Source organism: Panulirus ornatus, chromosome 22 (assembly GCF_036320965.1).
Source record: "Panulirus ornatus isolate Po-2019 chromosome 22, ASM3632096v1, whole genome shotgun sequence".
NCBI classification, from domain to species: Eukaryota; Metazoa; Arthropoda; class Malacostraca; order Decapoda; family Palinuridae; genus Panulirus; species Panulirus ornatus.
Window position 1 is genome coordinate 6,651,645 of NC_092245.1, and position 25,695 is coordinate 6,677,339.

The 25,695-nt window shown below is 40.1% G+C and overlaps 1 protein-coding gene across 8 annotated transcripts in view; it reads left to right on the top strand.

Annotated features, from left to right (window-relative positions):
* LOC139756514 (FAST kinase domain-containing protein 5, mitochondrial) overlaps positions 1-23,187 on the top strand; it is a 120,572-nt gene extending 97,385 nt beyond the window's left edge. For all 8 annotated transcript variants that reach the window (XM_071675977.1, XM_071675974.1, XM_071675976.1 and 5 more), the window contains one exon: positions 16,045-23,187. In XM_071675977.1, the coding sequence (XP_071532078.1) occupies positions 16,045-16,206 (162 nt within the window). In that variant the 3' untranslated portion in view covers positions 16,207-23,187. The remainder of the gene's footprint in view (positions 1-16,044) is intronic.
* Positions 23,188-25,695: the final 2,508 nt, after the last annotated feature.

A 25,695-nucleotide genomic window follows, 5' to 3' on the forward strand; every position in this document is an offset into this window, starting at 1 on the left:
ACATCCAAAAGTCTTTCTTTTGCACGCCTATCAATTAAAACGTAATCTAATAATGCTCTCTGGCCATTTCTCCTACTTACATACGTATACTTATGTATATCTCTCTTTTCAAACCAGGTATTCCCAATCACCAGTCCTTTTTCAGCACACAAATCTACAAGCTCTTCATCATTTCCATTTACACCACTGAATACCCCATGTACACCAATTATTCCCCCATTTGCCACATTTCTAACCTTTGCATTCAATTCACCCATCACTATAACTCGGTCTCGTACATCAAAACTACTAACACACTCAATTAGCTGCTCCCAAAACACTTGTCTCTCATGATCTTTCATCTCATGCCCAGGTGCATATGCACCAATAATCACCCATCTCTCTCCATCCACTTTCAGTTTTACCCATATCAATCTAGAGTTTACTTTCTTACACTCTATCACATACTCCCACCACTTCTGTTTCAGGAGTAGTGCTACTCCTTCCCTTACTCTTGTCCTCTCACCAACCCCTGACTTTACTCCCAAAACATTCCCAAACCACTCTTCCCCTTTACCCTTGAGCTTTGATTCACTCAAGAGCCAAAACATCCAGGTTCCTTTCCTCAAACATACTACCTATCTCTCCTTTTTTCTCATCTTATTTACATCCACACATATTTAGACACCCCAATCTAAACCTTCGAGGAGGATGAGCACTCCCTGCATGACTCCTTCTGGTTCCCCTTTTAGAAAGTTAAAATACAAGGAGGGGAGGGTTTCCAAACCCCTGCTCCTGTCCCTTTAGTCGCCTTCTATGACACGTGAGGAATGCATGGGAAGTATTCTTTCTCCCCTATCCCCAGGGATAATGAATAGTAAAAAGAGTGTTGTTGAGAGAGCAGAAGAGAGAATGAGTGAGAATAGATTGACAAAGAGGATATATGTGTCAGAGGGGGAGGGAATGAGGAGAAGTGGGAGACCAAATTGGAGGTGGAGGGATGGAGTGAAAAAGATTTTGAGTGATCTGGGCCTGAACATGCAGGAGGGTGAAAGGCGTGCAAGGAATAAAGTGAATTAGAACGATGTGGTATACCGAGGTGGACGTTCAGTCAATGGATTGAACCAGGGCATGTGAAGCGCCTGGGGTAAACCATGGAAAGTTTTGTGGGGTCTGGATGTGGAAAGGGAGCTGTGGTTTTGGTGCATTATACATGACAGCTAGAGACTGAGTGTGAACGAATGGGGCCTTTATTGTCTTTTCATAGCGCTGCCTCATGCACATGCAGGGGAGGGTGGTTGTCATTCCATGTGTGGCAGGATGGCGATGGGAATGAATAGAGGCAGCAAGTATGAATTATGTATATGTATATGTCTGTGTATGTATATATATGTATACGTTGAAATGTATAGGTATGTATATGTGCGTGTGTGGACATGTATGTATTTACATGTGTGGGTTGGGCCATTCTTTTGTCTGTTTCCTTGTGCTACCTCGCTATCGTGAGAGACAGCGACAAAGTATAATAATTAGATAAATAAATAAATCATCAAACACATTCAACAGACCTTCAAAATACTCACTCCGTCTCCTTCTCACTTCACCTCTACTTGTTATTACCTCCCCATTAGCCCCCTTCACCGATGTTCCTATTTGTTCTCTTCTCTTATGCACTTTATTTACCTCCTTCTAGAACATCTTTTTACTCTTTCTAAAATTTAATGATACTCTCTAACCCCAATTCTCATTTGCCCTCTTTTTCACCTCTTGCACCTTTCTCTTGACCTACTGCCTCTTTCTTTTATACATCTCCCAGTCATTCACACTACTTCCCTGCAGAAATTGTCCAAAAGCCTCTCTCTTCTTTTCTCTTTCACTAATAATCTTACTTCTTCATCCCACCACTCACTACCCTTTCTAATCTGCCAACCTTCCTCGTTTCTCATGCCACAAGCATCTTTTGCTCAAGCCATCACTGATTCCCTGAATACATCCCATTCCTCCCCACTCCCCTTACGTTATTTGCTCTCACCTTTTTCCATTCTGCACGCAGTCTCTCCTGGTACTTCCTCACACATCTCCTTTCCAAGCTCACTTACTCTCACCACTCTCTTCACTCCAACATTCTCTCTTCTTTTCTGAAAACCTCTACAAACCTTCACCTTTGCCTCCAGAAGATAATGATCAGACAACCCTTCAATTGCCCCTCTCAGCACATTAACATCCAAAAGTCTCTCTTTCACAAGCCTATCAATTAACACGTAATCCAATAATGCTGTCTGGCAATCTCTCCTACTTACACACATATACTTATGTATATCTCTTTTTAAAGCAGGTATTCCCAATCACCAGTCCTTTTTCAGCACACAAATCTACAAGCTCTTCATTTCCATTTACAACACTGAACACCCCTTGTACACGAGTTATATCCTCAACTGCCACATTACTCACCTTTGCATTCAAATCTCCCATCAGTATAACCCGGTCTTATGCATCAAAGCTGCTATCATACTTACTCAGCTGCTCCAAAAACACTTGCCTCATGATTTTTCTTCTCATGACCAGGTGCATAAGCACCAATAATCACCCATCTCTCTCCATCCACATTCAGTTTTACCCATATCAATCTAGAGTTTACTTTCTTACACTTAATCACATACTCCCACAATTGCTTCAGGACTAATTTATTATTTTTGTTTATTTAGTTGGTGGCTGTGCAGCACATCAATATTCAGTTTGCTTCATATACATGTATAGACATTAAATATACATTAAGTAGGTTTCTGTCTCTTGTGAAACTTCTCAGAATCATATCACTCATCACTTGACTCAGTGATGTTCTCTGAAATTTAGTTTGTGATTTATGATTGCTCTCAAATATTTGACATTTCTGCTTTCTACCACTTTCTCTTTTGGGCCCATTTTATTCTTTCTTCCATAACGTATTTGCTTAAACTTAGCATTGTTAGATTCCTCCAGCTTCACTCATGTCCATTTGTAAGTTGTGTTCAAGTGTATTCGCATCTTTTGATCAGTTTCTGACCCAGTCACTTTGCTTACTGTTGTGTCATCAGCAAAGCTTCTTACTATGATTTTCTTTACTTTGTTTGTCAGTGTAATGACAGCATTATTATATGGAGTGTTGAGGCTAATACTATTTCCTTTGGTATCCCAGATAGGCTGATTTCCTCCTCAGACATGGTTCCTTTTGCTGCCTTTGAAACTTTCTGTCAGAAACTCTTTAAACCATCTTCTTCTCATATCCTTAACTTATTGTTTAGTTACTCTATCTACAAAATTCATGGGTTTACTTTTTCAGATACCTTTTGTGAAGTTAAGAAAAAGTGACCATCCTTTTCCTTTGGATTAAACTTCAGTGTTTCATTGTAATGAGCTAATAAATGGGTTTGCATACCCGTTTCTTAGTGCAAATCCTAGTTGGCCTTTGTTTATGAAGCTGTTCATGATTAGATAGCATAATATGTGTCCTTTATCACTCTTTAGAAGACTTGTTACTTGCAAAGTCAAGCTAACTGCTTTGTATTGTTTAGGCATTGGCTTGGATGCTCCTTATTGTATTAATGTTACATATACCTGTTTGTGAATAACTGGAATTTTGCTCTCATTAAGACTTTGCCTCAGTAACAAAATCATTGTTTTCTGTTGATGCGTTTGATTTGAGGTATATGGATTTCATCTGGTCCTGGAACTAATTTTCTCTTAGCTGATCAATCATTGTGACTATAATCTTCATCCTTCAGTTTCTTTTTACATTTTTAGGTGAATAGTGATTTCTGTTGTTCAGTGAACACCCTGCATATTTCTTTGTTTTTTTTTCCTGTTTACCTCCTACTGTAACACCCATGTGCAGCAGTGTAGTAATAACATTATCTCAGCTGTTACATTTGCCAGCTTAAAGACACCCTTTCTTTGATTTAACATCTCATCTCTTCAAATGAAATATCACTGTCCATTATACACCACATTTTACTTTTCCTACATTGGCTATGATGACAGTTTTCAGTATTTGCATGTCACTGTACAAAGCTCGTCTCTGCTTTTTGATATTTTGGCCATAATATATGTTTTCTGTTCTACGAGTCTGATTACTGTTTGAATCCATATTATGTCATTTAAACTGTTAGCTTTAATCACTGTGCTTATTATCTCTTCAATATTCACTTTGCCACCATATTCTTAATATTTCATTAGTTTTGTACTTTCATTATCTCCCCCTAGAAACCAGCAATGCACCATGTGTTTTACCTGTAAGTTCATCTTGATTCATCTCTTTCCATAAAAATGCTCCCAGATTCATTTAGTCATAAGATTAATTGAAATTGCGAAGGTAGTATTTGATAGGTAGTCACTGATCAGTGATGTATATTACTGGTACTACACTCCTGGGTATCGAAAGGGTTTGTGAAGGCTGCATGGTGAGCTAGCACTTCAATGGTTGTCAAGTTTCATTCCTGTGACTCAGGTAGAAGTCTTTTTTTTCTGCCTTACCCACGTATGGACTGTTGGCATTCTGTTTACAAACATACAGTCTCTCCTTGTCACACACAACACTTGAAAACACTTAACTCGCTCAGCTTATTCTGAGTAACTAGATTTTCATGCATTGGATTCAGCGTGCTAGTCCTGCCTTTTGGCAAAGTGATAGGAGTAATAGATAGAACTTTAGACAACACCATCAGGTAGAAGGTAGTAGGTTGGGATATTTGGTACAATTATTTAGTATTTAGTGGGAACATTAGGTAAGTACCTCTGGAAATGCTGTGCTAAAGTTACCATCTGCCAGTAGAATGTTAAGGGTGAGTCACTAAAGGCCAAGAAGTGGCTTTGAAGTTCACCAGTAATGGAGATTTATTTTGCTGAAGCCACCCCTTATGGGAGTTCCCATAGGTAATGGGGATCAGAGACATAGATAATTAGATAGAAATTCCAAATTTTCTGTTAACTGACTGTTTTTTTCATACATGCTCACCATTTCCTGGATGAGCAAGATAGTGTCAAGAACAGATGACAAAGCTTTAGAGGGAAAATTAACTGACATATATGCTGAAAAAGGACTGGTGATTGGGAATACCTGGTTTAAAAAGCGAGATATACTTAAGTATACGTATGTAAGTAGGAGAGATGGCCAGAGAGCGTTATTGGATTACGTGTTAATTGACAGGCGTGCAAAAGAGAGACTTTTGGATGTTAATGTGCTGAGAGGTGCAACTGGAGGGATGTCTGATCATTATGTGGAGGCTAAGGTGAAGATTTGTATGGGTTTTCAGAAAAGAAGAGTGAATGTTGGGGTGAAGAGGGTGGTGAGAGTAAGTGAGCTTGGGAAGGAGACTTGTGTGAGGAAGTACCAGGAGAGACTGAGTACAGAATGGAAAAAGGTGAGAACAATGGAAGTAAGGGGAGTGGGGGAGGAATGGGATGTATTTAGGGAATCAGTGATGGATTGCGCAAAAGATGCTTATGGCATGAGAAGAGTGGGAGGTGGGTTGATTAGAAAGGGTAGTGAGTGGTGGGATGAAGAAGTAAGATTATTAGTGAAAGAGAAGAGAGAGGCATTTGGACGATTTTTGCAGGGAAAAAATGCAATTGAGTGGGAGATGTATAAAAGAAAGAGACAGGAGGTCAAGAGAAAGGTGCAAGAGGTGAAAAAGAGGGCAAATGAGAGTTGGGGTGAGAGAGTATCATTAAATTTTAGGGAGAATAAAAAGATGTTCTGGAAGGAGGTAAATAAAGTGCGTAAGACAAGGGAGCAAATGGGAACTTCAGTGAAGGGTGCAAATGGGGAGGTGATAACAAGTAGTGGTGATGTGAGAAAGAGATGGAGTGAGTATTTTGAAGGTTTGTTGAATGTTTTTGATGATAGAGTGGCAGATATAGGGTGTTTTGGTCGAGGTGGTGTGCAAAGTGAGAGGGTTAGGGAAAATGATTTGGTAAACAGAGAAGAGGTAGTAAAAGCTTTGCGGAAGATGAAAGCCGGCAAGGCAGCAGGTTTGGATGGTATTGCAGTGGAATTTATTAAAAAAGGGGGTGACTGTATTGTTGACTGGTTGGTCAGGTTATTTAATGTATGTATGACTCATTGTGAGGTGCCTGAGGATTGGTGGAATGCGTGCATAGTGCCATTGTACAAAGGCAAAGGGGATAAGAGTGAGTGCTCAAATTTCAGAGGTATAAGTTTGTTGAGTATTCCTGGTAAATTATATGGGAGGGTATTGATTGAGAGGGTGAAGGCATGTACAGAGCATCAGATTGGGGAAGAGCAGTGTGGTTTCAGAAGTGGTAGAGGATGTGTGTCAGGTGTTTGCTTTGAAGAATGTATGTGAGAAATACTTAGAAAAGCAAATGGATTTGTATGTAGCATTTATGGATCTGGAGAAGGCATATGATAGAGTTGATAGAGATGCTCTGTGGAAGGTATTAAGAATATATGGTGTGTGAGGCAAGTTGTTAGAAGCAGTGAAAAGTTTTTATCGAGGATGTAAGGCATGTGTACGTGTAGGAAGAGAGGAAAATGATTGGTTCTCAGTGAATATAGGTTTGTGGCAGGGGTGTGTGATGTCTCCATGGTGTTTAATTTGTTTATGGATGGGGTTGTTAGGGAGGTGAATGCAAGAGTTTTGGAAAGAGGGGCAAGTATGAAGTCTGTTGTGGATGAGAGAGCTTGGGAAGTGAGTCAGTTGTTGTTCGCTGATGATACAGAGCTGGTGGCTGGTTCATGTGAGAAACTGCAGAAGCTGGTGACTGAGATTGGTAAAGTGTGTGAAAGAAGAAAGTTAAGAGTAAATGTGAATAAGAGCAAGGTTATTAGATACAGTAGGGTTGAGGGTCAAGTCAATTGGGAGGTAAGTTTGAATGGAGAAAAACTGGAGGAAGTAAAGTGTTTTAGATATCTGGGAGTGGATCTGGCAGCGTATGGAACCATGGAAGCGGAAGTGAATTATAGGGTGGGGGAGGGGGGCGAAAATCCTGGGAGCCTTGAAGAATGTGTGGAAGTCGTGAACATTATCTCCAAAAGCAAAAATGGGTAGTTTGAAGGAATAGTGGTTCCAACAATGTTGTATGGTTGCGAGGCGTGGGCTATGGATAGAGTTGTGCGCAGGAGGGTGGATGTGCTGGAAATGAGATGTTTGAGGACAATGTGTGGTGTGAGGTGGTTTGATCGAGTAAGTAACGTAAGGGTAAGAGAGATGTGTGGAAATAAAAAGAGCGTGGTTGAGAGAGCAGAAGAGGGTGTTTTGAAATGGTTTGGGCACATGGAGAGAATGAGTGAGGAAAGATTGACCAAGAGGATATATGTGTCGGAGGTGGAGGGAACGAGGAGAAGTGGGAGACCAAATTGGAGGTGGAAAGATGGAGTGAAAAAGATTTTGTGTGATTGGGGCCTGAACATGCAGGAGGGTGAAAGGAGGGCAAGGAATAGAGTGAATTGGATCGATGTGGTATACCGGGGTTGACGTGCTGTCAGTGGATTGAATCAGGGCATGTGAAGCGTCTGGGGTAAACCATGGAAAGCTGTGTAGGTATGTATATTTGCATGTGTGGATGTGTATGTATATACATGTGTATGGGGGTGGGTTGGGCCATTTCTTTCGTCTGTTTCCTTGCGCTACCTCACAAACATGGGAGACAGCGACAAAGCAAAAAAAAAAAAAAAAAAAAAAAGTGCTTTATTATTTTCCTGATCTAAAAATTATTTGTTTCAAGTTGACTACCAAGCTTCTTTATGGACAAGGTTAGGATGGTTGGGTGTTAGTAGATTGATGTAAGTAATGCTAATGTTTATAAGAAATGTGAGATGCCAGAGAAGGGGAATACTAGTGTGAGATGTCACCCATTTTAAGTGGTTGGGAAGATAAATGATGATAGGTCGTTAAAGAAAATATTTATGAACAGGATAGAAGGAAAGAAAAGTTTGTAAGACAGCTGGTGTTCTGAAAGGGAAAATATTTCATAGGAATCCAGAAAGGTGTGAAGTGAATGGAGCATTTAAGGGAGTTGTGTTTGGACAGGGCAGACTGGAGACATTTTTGCTATGTGCACTCTCCCTGCCTTTTCCTCAAGGGATGAATTCTGAAGGGGGTCAAGGCATCAGAAATATAGATAATTGTAAAAGTAGCAAGTTAAACTAGAGGTTTTTAAATATTTTTCTCCTTTATATAAGACTCCTAATTAATAGTACAAAACCTGTACTCAGTTACCATTGAAAGCTGAAATACATTGTATTGTGTATAAATGAAATTATCCCTGGGGATAGGGGATTAATAATACTTCCCACGCTTTCCTCACGTGTTGTAGAAGGCGACTAAAGGGGACGGGAGCGGCAGGCCAGAAACCCTCCCCTCCTTGTATTTTAATTTTCTAAAAGGGGAAACAGAAGAAGGAGTCACGCGAGGAGTGCTCTTCCTCCTCGAAGGCTCAGATTGGGGAGTCTAAATGTGTGTGGATGTAACCAAGATGAGAAAAAAGGAGAGATAGGTAGTATGTTTGAGGAAAGGAACCTGGATGTTTTGGCTCTGAGTGAAACGAAGCTAAAGGGTAAAGGGGAAGAGTGGTTTGGGAATGTCTTGGGAGTAAAGTCAGGGGTTAGTGAGAGGACAAGAGCAAGGGAAGTAGTAGCACTACTCCTGAATCAGGAGTTGTGGGAGTATGTGATAGAGTGTAAGAAAGTAAATTCTAGATTGATATGGGTAAAACTGAAAGTTGATGGAGAGAGATTGGTGATTATTGGTGCATATGCACCTGGGATGAGAAGAAAGATCATGAGAGGCAAGTGTTTTGGGAGCAGCTGAATGAGTGTGCTAGTGGTTTTGATGCAAAAGACCGGGTTATAGTTATGGGTGATTTGAATGCAAAGGTGAGTAAAATGGCAGTTGAGGGAATAATTGGTATACATGGGGTGTTCAGTGTTGTAAATGGAAATGGTGAAGAGCTTGTAGATTTATGTGCTGAAAAAGGACTGGTGATTGGGAATACCTGGTTTAAAAAGCGAGATATACTTAAGTATACGTATGTAAGTAGGAGAGATGGCCAGAGAGCGTTATTGGATTACGTGTTAATTGACAGGCGTGCGAGAGAGACTTTTGGATGTTAATGTGCTGAGAGGTGCAACTGGAGGGATGTCTGATCATTATGTGGAGGCTAAGGTGAAGATTTGTATGGGTTTTCAGAAAAGAAGAGTGAATGTTGGGGTGAAGAGGGTGGTGAGAGTAAGTGAGCTTGGGAAGGAGACTTGTGTGAGGAAGTACCAGGAGAGACTGAGTACAGAATGGAAAAAGGTGAGAACAATGGAAGTAAGGGGAGTGGGGGAGGAATGGGATGTATTTAGGGAATCAGTGATGGATTGCGCAAAAGATGCTTATGGCATGAGAAGAGTGGGAGGTGGGTTGATTAGAAAGGGTAGTGAGTGGTGGGATGAAGAAGTAAGATTATTAGTGAAAGAGAAGAGAGAGGCATTTGGACGATTTTTGCAGGGAAAAAATGCAATTGAGTGGGAGATGTATAAAAGAAAGAGACAGGAGGTCAAGAGAAAGGTGCAAGAGGTGAAAAAGAGGGCAAATGAGAGTTGGGGTGAGAGAGTATCATTAAATTTTAGGGAGAATAAAAAGATGTTCTGGAAGGAGGTAAATAAAGTGCGTAAGACAAGGGAGCAAATGGGAACTTCAGTGAAGGGTGCAAATGGGGAGGTGATAACAAGTAGTGGTGATGTGAGAAAGAGATGGAGTGAGTATTTTGAAGGTTTGTTGAATGTTTTTGATGATAGAGTGGCAGATATAGGGTGTTTTGGTCGAGGTGGTGTGCAAAGTGAGAGGGTTAGGGAAAATGATTTGGTAAACAGAGAAGAGGTAGTAAAAGCTTTGCGGAAGATGAAAGCCGGCAAGGCAGCAGGTTTGGATGGTATTGCAGTGGAATTTATTAAAAAAGGGGGTGACTGTATTGTTGACTGGTTGGTCAGGTTATTTAATGTATGTATGACTCATGGTGAGGTGCCTGAGGATTGGCGGAATGCGTGCATAGTGCCATTGTACAAAGGCAAAGGGGATAAGAGTGAGTGCTCAAATTTCAGAGGTATAAGTTTGTTGAGTATTCCTGGTAAATTATATGGGAGGGTATTGATTGAGAGGGTGAAGGCATGTACAGAGCATCAGATTGGGGAAGAGCAGTGTGGTTTCAGAAGTGGTAGAGGATGTGTGTCAGGTGTTTGCTTTGAAGAATGTATGTGAGAAATACTTAGAAAAGCAAATGGATTTGTATGTAGCATTTATGGATCTGGAGAAGGCATATGATAGAGTTGATAGAGATGCTCTGTGGAAGGTATTAAGAATATATGGTGTGTGAGGCAAGTTGTTAGAAGCAGTGAAAAGTTTTTATCGAGGATGTAAGGCATGTGTACGTGTAGGAAGAGAGGAAAATGATTGGTTCTCAGTGAATATAGGTTTGTGGCAGGGGTGTGTGATGTCTCCATGGTGTTTAATTTGTTTATGGATGGGGTTGTTAGGGAGGTGAATGCAAGAGTTTTGGAAAGAGGGGCAAGTATGAAGTCTGTTGTGGATGAGAGAGCTTGGGAAGTGAGTCAGTTGTTGTTCGCTGATGATACAGAGCTGGTGGCTGATTCATGTGAGAAACTGCAGAAGCTGGTGACTGAGTTTGGTAAAGTGTGTGAAAGAAGAAAGTTAAGAGTAAATGTGAATAAGAGCAAGGTTATTAGATACAGTAGGGTTGAGGGTCAAGTCAATTGGGAGGTAAGTTTGAATGGAGAAAAACTGGAGGAAGTAAAGTGTTTTAGATATCTGGGAGTGGATCTGGCAGCGTATGGAACCATGGAAGCGGAAGTGAATTATAGGGTGGGGGAGGGGGGCGAAAATCCTGGGAGCCTTGAAGAATGTGTGGAAGTCGTGAACATTATCTCCAAAAGCAAAAATGGGTAGTTTGAAGGAATAGTGGTTCCAACAATGTTGTATGGTTGCGAGGCGTGGGCTATGGATAGAGTTGTGCGCAGGAGGGTGGATGTGCTGGAAATGAGATGTTTGAGGACAATGTGTGGTGTGAGGTGGTTTGATCGAGTAAGTAACGTAAGGGTAAGAGAGATGTGTGGAAATAAAAAGAGCGTGGTTGAGAGAGCAGAAGAGGGTGTTTTGAAATGGTTTGGGCACATGGAGAGAATGAGTGAGGAAAGATTGACCAAGAGGATATATGTGTCGGAGGTGGAGGGAACGAGGAGAAGTGGGAGACCAAATTGGAGGTGGAAAGATGGAGTGAAAAAGATTTTGTGTGATTGGGGCCTGAACATGCAGGAGGGTGAAAGGAGGGCAAGGAATAGAGTGAATTGGATCGATGTGGTATACCGGGGTTGACGTGCTGTCAGTGGATTGAATCAGGGCATGTGAAGCGTCTGGGGTAAACCATGGAAAGCTGTGTAGGTATGTATATTTGCATGTGTGGACGTGTATGTATATACATGTGTATGGGGGTGGGTTGGGCCATTTCTTTCGTCTGTTTCCTTGCGCTACCTCACAAACATGGGAGACAGCGACAAAGCAAAAAAAAAAAAAAAAAAAAAAAAGTGCTTTATTATTTTCCTGATCTAAAAATTATTTGTTTCAAGTTGACTACCAAGCTTCTTTATGGACAAGGTTAGGATGGTTGGGTGTTAGTAGATTGATGTAAGTAATGCTAATGTTTATAAGAAATGTGAGATGCCAGAGAAGGGGAATACTAGTGTGAGATGTCACCCATTTTAAGTGGTTGGGAAGATAAATGATGATAGGTCGTTAAAGAAAATATTTATGAACAGGATAGAAGGAAAAAGTTTGTAAGACAGCTGGTGTTCTGAAAGGGAAAATATTTCATAGGAATCCAGAAAGGTGTGAAGTGAATGGAGCATTTAAGGGAGTTGTGTTTGGACAGGGCAGACTGGAGACATTTTTGCTATGTGCACTCTCCCTGCCTTTTCCTCAAGGGATGAATTCTGAAGGGGGTCAAGGCATCAGAAATATAGATAATTGTAAAAGTAGCAAGTTAAACTAGAGGTTTTTAAATATTTTTCTCCTTTATATAAGACTCCTAATTAATAGTACAAAACCTGTACTCAGTTACCATTGAAAGCTGAAATACATTGTATTGTGTATAAATGAAATTATCCCTGGGGATAGGGGATTAATAATACTTCCCACGCTTTCCTCACGTGTTGTAGAAGGCGACTAAAGGGGACGGGAGCGGCAGGCCAGAAACCCTCCCCTCCTTGTATTTTAACTTTCTAAAAGGGGAAACAGAAGAAGGAGTCACGCGAGGAGTGCTCTTCCTCCTCGAAGGCTCAGATTGGGGAGTCTAAATGTGTGTGGATGTAACCAAGATGAGAAAAAAGGAGAGATAGGTAGTATGTTTGAGGAAAGGAACCTGGATGTTTTGGCTCTGAGTGAAACGAAGCTAAAGGGTAAAGGGGAAGAGTGGTTTGGGAATGTCTTGGGAGTAAAGTCAGGGGTTAGTGAGAGGACAAGAGCAAGGGAAGTAGTAGCACTACTCCTGAATCAGGAGTTGTGGGAGTATGTGATAGAGTGTAAGAAAGTAAATTCTAGATTGATATGGGTAAAACTGAAAGTTGATGGAGAGAGATTGGTGATTATTGGTGCATATGCACCTGGGCATGAGAAGAAAGATCATGAGAGGCAAGTGTTTTGGGAGCAGCTGAATGAGTGTGTTAGTGGTTTTGATGCAAAAGACCGGGTTATAGTGATGGGTGATTTGAATGCAAAGGTGAGTAAAATGGCAGTTGAGGGAATAATTGGTATACATGGGGTGTTCAGTGTTGTAAATGGAAATGGTGAAGAGCTTGTAGATTTATGTGCTGAAAAAGGACTGGTGATTGGGAATACCTGGTTTAAAAAGCGAGATATATATAAGTATACGTATATAAGTAGGAGAGATGGCCAGAGAGCGTTATTGGATTACTTGTTAATTGATAGACGCATGAAAGAGAGACTTTTGGATGTTAATGTGCTGAGAGGTGCAACTGGAGGGATGTCTGATCATTATCTTGTGGAAGCAAAGGTGAAGATTTGTGGGGGTTTTCAGAAAAGAAGAGAGAATGTTGGGGTGAAGAGAGTGGTGAGAGTAAGTGAGCTTGGGAAGGAGACTTGTATGAGGAAGTACCAGGAGAGACTGAGTACAGAATGAAAAAAGGTGAGAACAAAGGAGGTAAGGGGAGTGGGGGAGGAATGGGATGTATTTAGGGAAGCAGTGATGTCTTGCGCAAAAGATGCTTGTGGCATGAGAATCGTGGGAGGTGGGTTGATTAGAAAAGGTAGTGAGTGGTGGAATGAAGAAGTAAGATTATTAGTGAAAGAGAAGAGAGAGGCATTTGAATGATTTTTGCAGGGAAAAAATGCAAATGAGTGGGAGAGGTATAAAAGAAAGAGGCAGGAGGTCAAGAGAAAGGTGCAAGAGGTGAAAAAGAGGGCAAATGAGAGTTGGGGTGAGAGAGTATCATTAAATTTCAGGGAGAATAAAAAGATGTTTTGGAAGGAGGTAAATAAAGTGCGTAAGACAAGGGAGCAAATGGGAACTTCAGTGAAGGGGGCAAATGGGGAGGTGATAACAAGTAGTGGTGATGTGAGAAGGAGATGGAGTGAGTATTTTGAAGGTTTGTTGAATGTGTTTGATGATAGAGTGGCAGATGTGGGGTGTCTTGGTCGAGGTGGTGTGCAAAGTGAGAAGGTTAGGGAAAATGATTTGGTAAATAGAGAAGAGGTAGTAAAAGCTTTACGGAAGATGAAAGCTGGCAAGGCAGCAGGTTTGGATGGCATTGCAGTGGAATTTATTAAAAAAGGGGGTGACTGTATTGTTGACTGGTTGGTAAGGTTATTTAATGTATGTATGATTCATGGTGAGGTGCCTGAGGATTGGCGGAATGCTTGCATAGTGCCATTGTACAAAGGCAAAGGGGATAAGAGTGAGTGCTCAAATTACAGAGGTATAAGTTTGTTGAGTATTCCTGGTAAATTATATGGGAGGGTATTGATTGAGAGGGTGAAGGCATGTACAGAGCATCAGATTGGGGAAGAGCAGTGTGGTTTCAGAAGTGGTAGAGGATGTGTGGATCAGGTGTTTGCTTTGAAGAATGTATGCGAGAAATACTTAGAAAATCAAATGGATTTGTATGTAGCATTTATGGATCTGGAGAAGGCATATGATAGAGTTGATAGAGATGCTCTGTGGAAGGTATTAAGAATATATGGTGTGTGAGGCAAGTTGTTAGAAGCAGTGAAAAGTTTTTATCGAGGATGTAAGGCATGTGTACGTGTAGGAAGAGAGGAAAGTGATTGGTTCTTAGTGAATGTAGGTTTGCGGCAGGGGTGTGTGATGTCTCCATGGTTGTTTAATTTGTTTATGGATGGGGTTGTTAGGGAGGTGAATGCAAGAGTTTTGGAAAGAGGGGCAAGTATGCAGTCTGTTGTGGATGAGAGAGCGTGGGAAGTGAGTCAGTTGTTGTTCGCTGATGATACAGTGCTGGTGGCTGATTCATGTGAGAAACTGCAGAAGCTGGTGACTGAGTTTGGTAAAGTGTGTGAAAGAAGAAAGTTAAGAGTAAATGTGAATAAGAGCAAGGTTATTAGGTACAGTAGGGTTGAGGGTGAAGTTAATTGGGAGGTAAGTTTGATTGGAGAAAAGCTGGAGGAAGTGAAGTGTTTTAGATATCTGGGAGTGGATCTGGCAGCGGATGGAACCATGGAAGCGGAAGTGAATGATAGGGTGGGGGAGGGGGCGAAAATTCTGGGAGCCTTGAAGAATGTTTGGAAGTCGAGAACATTATCTCAGAAAGCAAAAATGGGTATGTTTGAAGGAATAGTGGTTCCAACAATGTTGTATGGTTGCGAGGTGTGGGCTATGGATAGAGTTGTGCGCAGGAGGGTGGATGTGCTGGAAATGAGATGTTTGAGGGCAATATGTGGTGTGAGGTGGTTTGATCGAGTAAGTAATGTAAGGGTGAGAGAGATGTGTGGAAATAAAAAGAGTGTGGTTGAGAGAGCAGAAGAAGGTGTTTTGAAATGGTTTGGGCACATGGAGAGAGTGAATGGGGAAAGATTGACCAAGAGGATATATGTGTCAGAGGTGGAGGGAATGAGAAGTGGGAGACCAAATTGGAGGTGGAAAGATGGAGTGAAAAAGATGTTGAGTGATCGGGGCCTGAACATGCAGGAGGGTGAAAGGCGTGCAAGGAGTAGAGTGAATTGGAACGATGTGGTATACCGGGGTCGACGTGCTGTCAATGGATTGAACCAGGGCATGTGAAGCGTCTGGGGTAAACCATGCAAAGTGTGTGGGGCCTGGATGTGGAAAGGGAGCTGTGGTTTTGGTGCATTATTACATGACAGCTAGAGACTGAGTGTGAATGAATGGGGCCTTTGGTGTTTTTCCTAGCACTACCTTGCACACATGAGGGGAGAGGGGGTTGTTATTCCATGTGTGGCAAGGTGGCGATGGGAACAAATAAAGGCAGACAGTATGAATTATGTACATGTGTATATATGTATATGTCTGTGTGTGTATATATATGTTTACATTGAGATGTATAGGTATGTATATTGTGCATGGGTGGACTGTATGTATATACATGTGTATGTGGGCGGGTTGGGCCATTCTTTCGTCTGTTTCCTTGCGCTACCTCGCTAACGCGGGAGACAGCGACAAAGCAAAATAAATAAAAAATAAATAAATGAAATTATTTTCTTTTTTGCCACATTTAGTGTTATGTTTCCTTGGTTCATTGCCTCCAGTGTGTGATTGATGGAACAAACTCATATCATAGATAGCATGTAGAACATTCTATGTTTAAATTTTGAAAGTTGTGGTCAAAGTTGAAGGTTGTCAGGTGTCATTTACTGTGGTGGCAAAAAGCCATATATGTGGAAAGTAAAAGGGTATCAAACATTTTCTTGTCAATGTCGTGTTGTAATCAGATTTAAAGTTGGTTAAGTGATGACTTAATATTCATATTTACAAAATATTCTTATGGGATCTAACATTCTTATTTACAAAGTATTCTTATGGCAGATCCCATACATGGAATACAGCCGCAAGAGTTTACGTGCAAAGCTTGGATGTTTGGAACGCTCCTTGAATGAAGGGTCCACGCTTGTTACTGATGGTCTTGTAGATAGTGCTTGGGTCATTCTGAAGGGCCAGATAGAACAACAGGAAGAGATTAATGGCTGAGATATTACTGTCTTCATTAATTTTTAAACCTGTGGTGTAGATAATAGTATAACTTTTTCTTCAGGGAAAAAGGTCAGTTGAAGGTGTATAGCAAAAGTGGCATTGTTCATTGTTATATATGTACATATGTAAATATAAATTTTTTCACTTTTCTAAGTTTACAGACTAATTTGTGAGTGGATATGCACATCATTTAATGGGAAGAAAAGATGATTTGAAGGTAAAACTATGGATTAAAGTGATGGTGTTATAAGTAAATAAATTGTTGAAGTTGCTGGTCATCAGATTAAAATGTCTGTGATTATTCTCAGTCCATTTGTTGATGAAATTCCTTGGGTAATGATAAATAAGAATCAGTGAATATTGTTTGATCAAACATTTATGGTAATTTACAGGGAAAGAAGATATATATTTATCTAATACATGAAAACAGTGCCATGACGAGCTTGTTGATCAGCTCATGAAACAAGTAGGAAGCATTCACACAACAAACTGTCTGTTCATGCTTATGAATACTTGGGTAGGCATTTAGGAGTAAGTGCAATTATAAATCAAAATTAATGAGGGTTTTATGTTTTTTTTAAAACTTACGAAGATTTCATTGATTGCAGGCTTACTAAAGATGATTAGTTTACTCTAAATCATTTCTGCAGTTATGTATGATGGGATTTATTGTTAATTTGTTGATATATTTTTTTTCATTTGGAATTCAAGAATTATTATAGTGTATATAAAGTTAGATCTGCCAGGAATAGATTTGATTCTTTCATTGTCATTATTTTCTGAAATGAGAAAAATGTGTCACTAATTCATATTGAATTTTTCTGTAATACATATTGCTATATTTTATCCTTACCAGTTTGAATAATTCAAGTAAAAAACAATTTTACGAATACATTTTTTGCTTGGATGTGTGTCCATGCATAAACTCAACACTTGTCAGCAAATGCATGCATACATTGTGCATACAAGTGAACACACACTTGCAAATGCATATGTACTTGTGGGCATGCAGTCATATGTGCTGAAATAATTTGTGCATAGAAGAACAGTTCCATATGACAATTTCAGTTCAGAGTGGAAACATATGTTTACAGGTAGTTTGTGGTGATGTAGTGAGTGAGCACATATTAAGAACTTTTGTATATAGGCTGTGAGGAGAAAAGAGTTACAGCTACTGCATAAGTGCATTGAATAGTTAATGCATTTATTTGGTGTATCTGTGACATCTGACTCACAATATATTCTTATATTTAGATGTTCATTTTTCTGTGGCATGGATAGGTTTAGTGAGGTGCCTCATTTGAAATGAGCTTTTAAGTATTGTGCTTATGGTAATTTCAATTTTGCATATGTTAAACATGTTCCACTGGTGTTGCCAGTTGCTGCCAGCTTATGGTTGCACTGAAAGTGAAAAGTAACTTTTGGTGAGGGTGTATATCATTAATTGAAAAAAGAGGGCACAATCTTTTAAGAAGAACTTTTCACCCCCATGGAGTCCAGTAATTTCCCTGCTTCTGATTGTAGCCCAGCTTTGAAGCCAAAGGAACCCAATAAAAGGGACCTGAGGTTATGTATAAATGTAATGATGTGCTTCAGATCATTCAGTATTGAAGAGAATAACCTCGAAGTTCGACATATTTTTTAAGATGGAGGTAGTGAATTGCTGCTTCCTGTATCTATAAATATCGTTGTAATGATTGAAAATTAGAATCAGTTGTGTTTTATTCTACCTGATTTCCAAGTCCATTTCTGTACGACTGAAATTTAGAGTTTAAATGATTTAGCTATATTCATTTCTGTATATATTATCATGTTCAGATGAATTAGGGCATAAATTACTGGAGTACGTTGAATTCTTATAATAATATTATTTTCATCATATCATGACAGTAGCTACTATGATCTGATGTTCAGATTTATGTGCATTGAAAACAACTTTGCATCAGCACCATAAAATTATGCATATTTTTATATCAAATATTGTGAGTGTAGTGATGATTGTATACACATTATTTAATGGCCTGATTGGTAATTTCTTTTCACATTTGCTGTTTTTCTACCAGGAACAGATCATATACAAAAAAACCCACTCTTACAGTTGTCATGTATAATTCACTGAACCCAGAGTCCCATATCCACAACCAAGCCACATAAACCTTTATGGGGTTTTGTCTGATTGCTTCATATACCCTTGTTTAGCCCACTGACAGCTTTTCTGTCTCCCACATTGCTCCAATTTGCTATTTCCCATGCATGCCTCACACTCTATTTCATCTTCAGGCCATGTTCACTGAAAGCATCTTTTTCTCTGTCCTTCCATCTCATCCTCTCTACTTGTTCCCTCATATTGTAACATTTATATTTATTTATTTATTTATTTATTTATTTTGCTTTGTCGCTGTCTCCCGCGTTAGCGAGGTAGCGCAAGGAAACAGACGAAAGAATGGCCCAACCCACCCACATACACATGTATATACATACATGTCCACACATGCACAATATACATACCTATACATCTCAATGTACACATATATATACACACACAGACATATACATATATACACATGTACATAATTCATACTGTCTGCCTTTATTTGTTCCCATCGCCACCTCGCCACACATGGAATAACAACCCCCTCCCCCCTCATGTGTGTGAGGTAGCGCTAGGAAAGACACCAAAGGCCCCATTCGTTCACACTCAGTCTCTAGCTGTCAAGTAATAATGCACCAGAACCACAGCTCCCTTTCCACATCCAGGCCCCACACACTTTGCATGGTTTACCCCAGACGCTTCACATGCCCTGGTTCAATCCATTGACAGCACGTCGACCCCGGTATACCACATCGTTCCAATTCACTCTATTCCTTGCACGCCTTTCACCCTCCTGCATGTTCAGGCCCCGATCACTCAAAATCTTTTTCACTCCATCTTTCCACCTCCAATTTGGTCTTCCACTTCTCCTCGTTCCCTCCACCTCTGACACATATATCCTCTTGGTCAATCTTTCCCCACTCATTCTGTCCATGTGACCAAACCATTTCAAAACACCCTCTTCTGCTCTCTCAACCACACTCTTTTTATTTCCACACATCTCTCTCACCCTTACATTACTTACTCGATCAAACCACCTCACACCACATATTGTCCTCAAACATCTCATTTCCAGCACATCCACCCTCCTGTGCACAACTCTATCCATAGCCCACGCCTCGCAACCATACAACATTGTTGGAACCACTATTCCTTCAAACAAACGCATTTTTGCTTTCCGAGATAATGTTCTCGACTTCCAAATTCTTCAAGGCTCCCAGAATTTTTGCCCCCTCCTCCACCCTATGATTCACTTCCGCTTCCATGGTTCCATTCGCTGCCAGATCCACTCCCAGATATCTAAAACACTTCACTTCCTCCAGCTTTTCTCCATTCAAACTTACCTCCCAATTGACTTGACCCTCAACCCTACTGTACCTAATATCCTTGCTCTTATTCACATTTACTCTTAACTTTCTTCTTTCACACACTTTACCAAACTCAGTCACCAGCTTCTGCAGTTTCTTACATGAATCAGCCACCAGCGCTGTATCATCAGTGAACAACAACTGACTCACTTCCCAAACTCTCTCATCCACAACAGACTGCATATTTGCCCCTCTTTCCAAAACTTGCATTCACCTCCCTAACAACCCCATCCATAAACAAATTAAACAACCATGGAGACATCACACACCCCTGCCGCAAACCTACATTCACTGAGAACCAGTCACTTTCCTCTCTTCCTACATGTACAAATGCCTTACATCCTCGATAAAAACTTTTCACTGCTTCTAACAACTTGCCTATCACACCATATGTTCTTAAAACCTTCCACAGAGCATCTCTATCAACTCTATCATATGCCTTCTCCAGATCCATAAATGCTACATACAAATCCATTTGTTTTTCTAAGTATTTCTCTCATACATTCTTCAAAGCAAACACCTGATCCACACATCCTCTACCACTTCTGAAACCACACTGCTCTTCCCCAATCTGATGCTCTGTACACGCCTTCACCCTCTCAATCAATACCCTCCCATATAATTTACCAGGAATACTCAACAAACTTATACCTCTGTAATTTGAGCACTCACTCTTATCCCCTTTGCCTTTGTCCAATTGCACTATGCAAGCATTCCGCCAATCCTCAGGCAACTCACCATGAATCATACATACATTAAATAACCTTACCAACCAGTCAACAATACAGTCACCCCCTTTTTTAATAAATTCCACTGCAATACCATCCAAACCTGCTGCTTTGCCGGCTTTCATCTTCCGTAAACCTTTTACTACCTCCTCTCTATTTACCAAATCATTTTCCCTAACCCTCTCACTTTGCACACCACCTCGACCAAAACACCCTATATCTGCCACTCTATCATCAAACACATTCAACAAACCTTCAAAATACTCACTCCATCTCCTTCTCACATCACCACTACTTGTTATCACCTCCCCATTAGCCCCCTTCACTGAAGTTCCCATTTGCTTCCTTGTCTTATGCACTTTATTTACCTCCTTCCAAAACATCTTTTTATACTCCCTGAAATGATACTCTCTCACCCCAACTCTCATTTGCCCTCTTTTTCACCTCTTGCACCTTTCTCTTGACCTCCTGCCTCTTTCTTTTATACCTCTCCCACTCACTAATTCATTCTGTATGTCCAGACTACTTCAACACTGTACTCAGCTCCCTCAACCATATTCCCCCTACTACTACCTCTTTCTCTTACTCAGTTAACCCCCTAACACCACTTATTGTCCTCACATAAAATTTCCAACACATCCACCTCCTTTCAAACTTTTTTTTTTTTCTTTGGCCCACACTTCACGTCCATACAACACTATTGGGATTACTATGCCATCAAATATACTTATGTTTGCCATCATAGTCTGTGATCTCTCTTTCCACACACTCGTAAATGCACCCAGGACCCTTATCTACCCCATAATGTACTTCAGCTCCTGTGTTCCATCCCCTGCCATGTCTCTTCCCATGAATCTGTAACCCTCCACTTATGCGAAGTTCTTTCCATTTAAACTCACACTTCAACCAACTTGCATCTCCTGCTTGCTAAATTTAATAACCTTACTTTTACTCACATAACTCATCTTTCTCCCCTCATACACTTCCAAACTCAGAAGACTCCAGGTTCTGCAGTTTCTTGCATGAGTTTGCTGCTAGAGCTGTGTCATTAGCAAACAGGAACTGTCGCCCCAAAAGACATACACACGCTGTACACCTGCTTGTCTTTCCAGGACTCTTACATTCACCTCCCTTACTGCCTCATGCATGAACAGAAACAGCATTGGTGACATTACAGACCCACCCTCACTTGGTACCAACCACCTTTGTCTCTTCTTTCTTGCACACTTGCTTTTTCTTCTTGGTGGAAACTCCTCATAGCTTTTCCCCCAATCTCTGTCAACTCGTGTTTTCTCCAGAGTCATGAATGCCACATACAAAATCTCTAACAAATGTTGCAAATCAACACTAGAGCCACCTCCCACTCTTGATGCCATATTGTTCCATCCTAGTATTATGCTGTGTTCATGCCACCATCCCAGTGTTATGCTGTGTTCATGCCACCACCCTTTTTAATTGCCACTCTTCCATACAGCTTACCAGTACTCAATGGACTTCTGTAATTTGAACATTCCCAACATTCCCTTTTATTCCCCATACCGTGAAACAGGCTTTCTGCCAAACTTCAGGAACCTCACTATGATACATGCATATATTAATAATCCTAACCAACCAGTCAACATAATTATGACCTCCTCTCTTGGAAAAATTTAAGCTGTTTTGCCATACTTCAACTTAATCAAGCATTCACCATATCTTCCTGATACACCACAACACACGCCATAACATTTTTATTTTGTAATGTTATTTTGTGATGATTATATCGGCCTTGATACAGTAACCCATTCGTGTGGCATTCCTAATATCAACTTTATGCTTGTGTGGGATGTCCTCAAATGTTTTGAAGAATATATCTCTTCAAGTTTGTTGTTATAATTACTTGAATATAATTATCTTCAATAAAATTATGTGCAACTTAACCTGGTGAAGAGTTGTACATAGTGATATACACTCTTTAACTTATGCTGCTTTACAGTCAGGCATACTTAGTGATGTATGTGGTATTTTTATGTGTTTGTCAAACATGATTGCAAAGTTTTTTTTTATCACTTAACATTTGTTATCTTGTAAGAGCATTATAGTTTCATAAATGATTCATAATAGGGTGCAGATATTGTACAGGCTGTATTGGCATTTTCATGTATACTGATCAGCAACTGGAAAATAATTTAGGTGGTAACATCTGGAAACAATACAGTGAATACTGCTAAAATAAAAAATAGTTGTATATAATATCCCTAAGCCATAATGAACAGATGAAAATTACTTGGTGGTATACATTTTTGTCATTATACTTGGTAAATGTTTAAGTTAAAATTTAGTTGCTCATTTAATAATTAGGCTTGTCTTCATCCATTGAACGTTCATTGCATTACAAGTAGGCTTGTCCACAGTAGTTACATTGTTTATGGTCACCATTTTAGTGAATAGAATTTAAAACGAGTCAACTTCCATACATTCTTAATTTTTGTTGCATTATTCGAGTGAGATCTCACCTTTTAATGCAGAGACTATATCAGTACATAAAAAAGTTGTTGCAAAGAGTTCCCCTGAATAGGTTGTTCAGAAGGTTTAGTCTCATGCACATCCAAGGATTTTTAGAATTTTTATAATACTGAGAGGGTTGCAGCTGGAATTTTTCCGACATAAATCCCAGATTAATTGGATTTCAGATTCTTACTAAATTGTATTCTTTTTGCGTCTTTTTTCATAATTTAAAGTGCATTGTGTACATTTCAAAGAATTTTATGGCAAAGTTTCATACTTCTAATCATTATACTGTATAATGGATTCTCCTTTTTTTATCCACACTTATGCTGTCGTTGGAGAGAGAGAACTCAGTTGTAGACTGTCTAATTGCCCTTGAATATCCCAAAAGAGATATATTATTCCCAGATATGCATCTTTTTACTTTGTGATAAGGATCAGATTGTCTAAATGGATGCTACATGCTCAGCATCTGATGATATATTCCTATTTCACCATATTTTGATTGATTTCTTTTACACTTTGTTGAGTATTCCTGGGAAATTATATGGGAGGGTATTGATTGGGAGGGTGAAGGCACGTACAGAGCATCAGATTGGGGAAGAGCAGTGTGAATCTGGAGAAGGCATATGATAGAGATGTTCTGTGGAAGGTATTAAGAATATATGGTGTGGGAGGCAAGTTGTTAGAAGCAGTGAAAAGTTTTATCAAGGATATAAGGTATGTGTACGTGTAGGGAGAGGAAAGTGATTGGTTCTCAGTGAATGTTGGTTTGTGGGAGGGGTGCGTGATGTCTCCGTGGTTGTTTAATTTGTTTATGGATGGGGTTGTTAGGGAGGTGAACATGAGAAACTGCAGAAGCTGGTATCTGAGTTTGGTAAAGTGTGTGAAAGAAGAAAGATGAGAGTAAATGTGAATAAGAGCAAGGTTATTAGGTACAGTAGGGTTTAGGGACAAGTCAATTGGGAGGTAAGTTTGAATGGAACCATGAAAGCGGAAGTGAATCATAGGGTGGGGGAGGGGGCAAAAGTTCTAGGAGCATTGAAAAATGTGTGGGAGTCGAGAACGTTATCTTGGAAAGCAAAATGTTATATGGTTGCGAGATGTAGGCTATAGATAGAGTTGTGCAGAGGACGGTGGATGTGCTGGAAATGAGATGTTTGAGGACAATATGTGGTGTGAAGTGGTTTGATCTAGTAAGTAATGTAAGGGTAAGAGAGATGTGTGGTAATGTAAAGTGTGGTTGAGAGAGCAGAAGAGGGTGTTTTGAAATGGTTTGGTCACATGGAGAGAATGAGTGAGGAAAGATTGACAAAGAGGATATATGTTTCAGAGGTGGAGGGAACGAGAAGTGGAAGACCAGATTGGAGGTGGAAAAGTGGAGTGAAAAAGATTTTGAGCAATCGGGGCCTGAACATGCAGGAGGGTGAAAGGCGTGCAAGGAATAGAGTGACTTAGAACGATGTGGTATACCAGGGTCGACGTGCTGTCAATGGATTGAACCAGGGCATGTGAAGCATCTGGGGTAAACCATGGAAAGTTTTGTGGGACCTGGATGTGGAAAGGGAGCTGTGGTTTCGATGCATTATACACGACAGCTAGAGAGTGTGAATGAATGTGGCCTTTGTTTTTTTCCTAGCGCTACCTCGCACACATTTGGGGAGAGGGGGTTGTCATTTCATGTGTGGCGGGGTGGCGACGGGAATGAATAAGGGCAGACTATAAATTATGTACATGTATATATATATATATATATGTCTGAGTGTGTATATATATGTATACATTGAGATGTATAGGTATGTATATGTGCGTGCGTGGACGTGTATGTATATACATGTGTATGTGGGTAGGTTGGGCCATTCTTTCATCTGTTTCCTTGAGCTACCTCGCTAATGTGGGAGACATTGACAAAGTATAATGAATAAATAAATATTCTTTTCCACATTTATCATGGGAAGGAAGAGCAAATTGAATAAGTACTTAGACGGTATATAGAAGTCAAAACAGGGAATACAGAAGAGGAGACAGAAATCTCCATGATATGAGGTACTAACTATCCCAGTACCACTACTTGGACCTCATTCCTGTTCCATCCACTCTGGAGGGAGAAGTCTTTCACATTAAAATTTAACTGAAAATAGATATAAGAAAGATATTAAGACCAATACAGTACTTGAACACTATATACTGAATGTACTTCAACATTATGAGTGGCAAGGAGTGAAATCTTTATTGAACCAATCTCAATTTTTCCTACATTCAAAGCTCTGTTGCTCAGCTGTTTATTTACCAGTGTCAAAAAGTAAAAGCCCAACAATAGCTGAAGGAATCCTCTAAAAGAATATATATCCTGAACTTTGATATGTTTTAAGAATTTTTTTTTTCATGATTGCCATTTCCTGCTTTATTGAGGTAGTGCCTGGAACAGATGAAGAAAGGTTGCATTCACTCGCATCCATGTGTCATGCATTGAAACCACAGTCTCCTGTCCACAACCAAGCTCTACAGACCCTTCCATGGTCTACCCGGCTGCTTCAGAAGCCCTGGTCTGTTGTTCTTACCATTTTGCCAAAAGGCAGAGCTAGCACGAAGTGCTCACCGCAGGAAAATCTAGATATGAAAAATAAACTATGTGAGTTAAGTGTTGTCAAGTGTTATGTATGACAAGCAGATATTATATGTTTGTGAACAGAATGCCAGTAATCCACATGTAGGAGAGGCAGAAAGAAAAGACAGCTACCCGGGTCAGAGGAACGCCACTTAACTTACTGAAGTGCTGGTTTACTACCCAGCTGTTACTAACCCTCCCAAT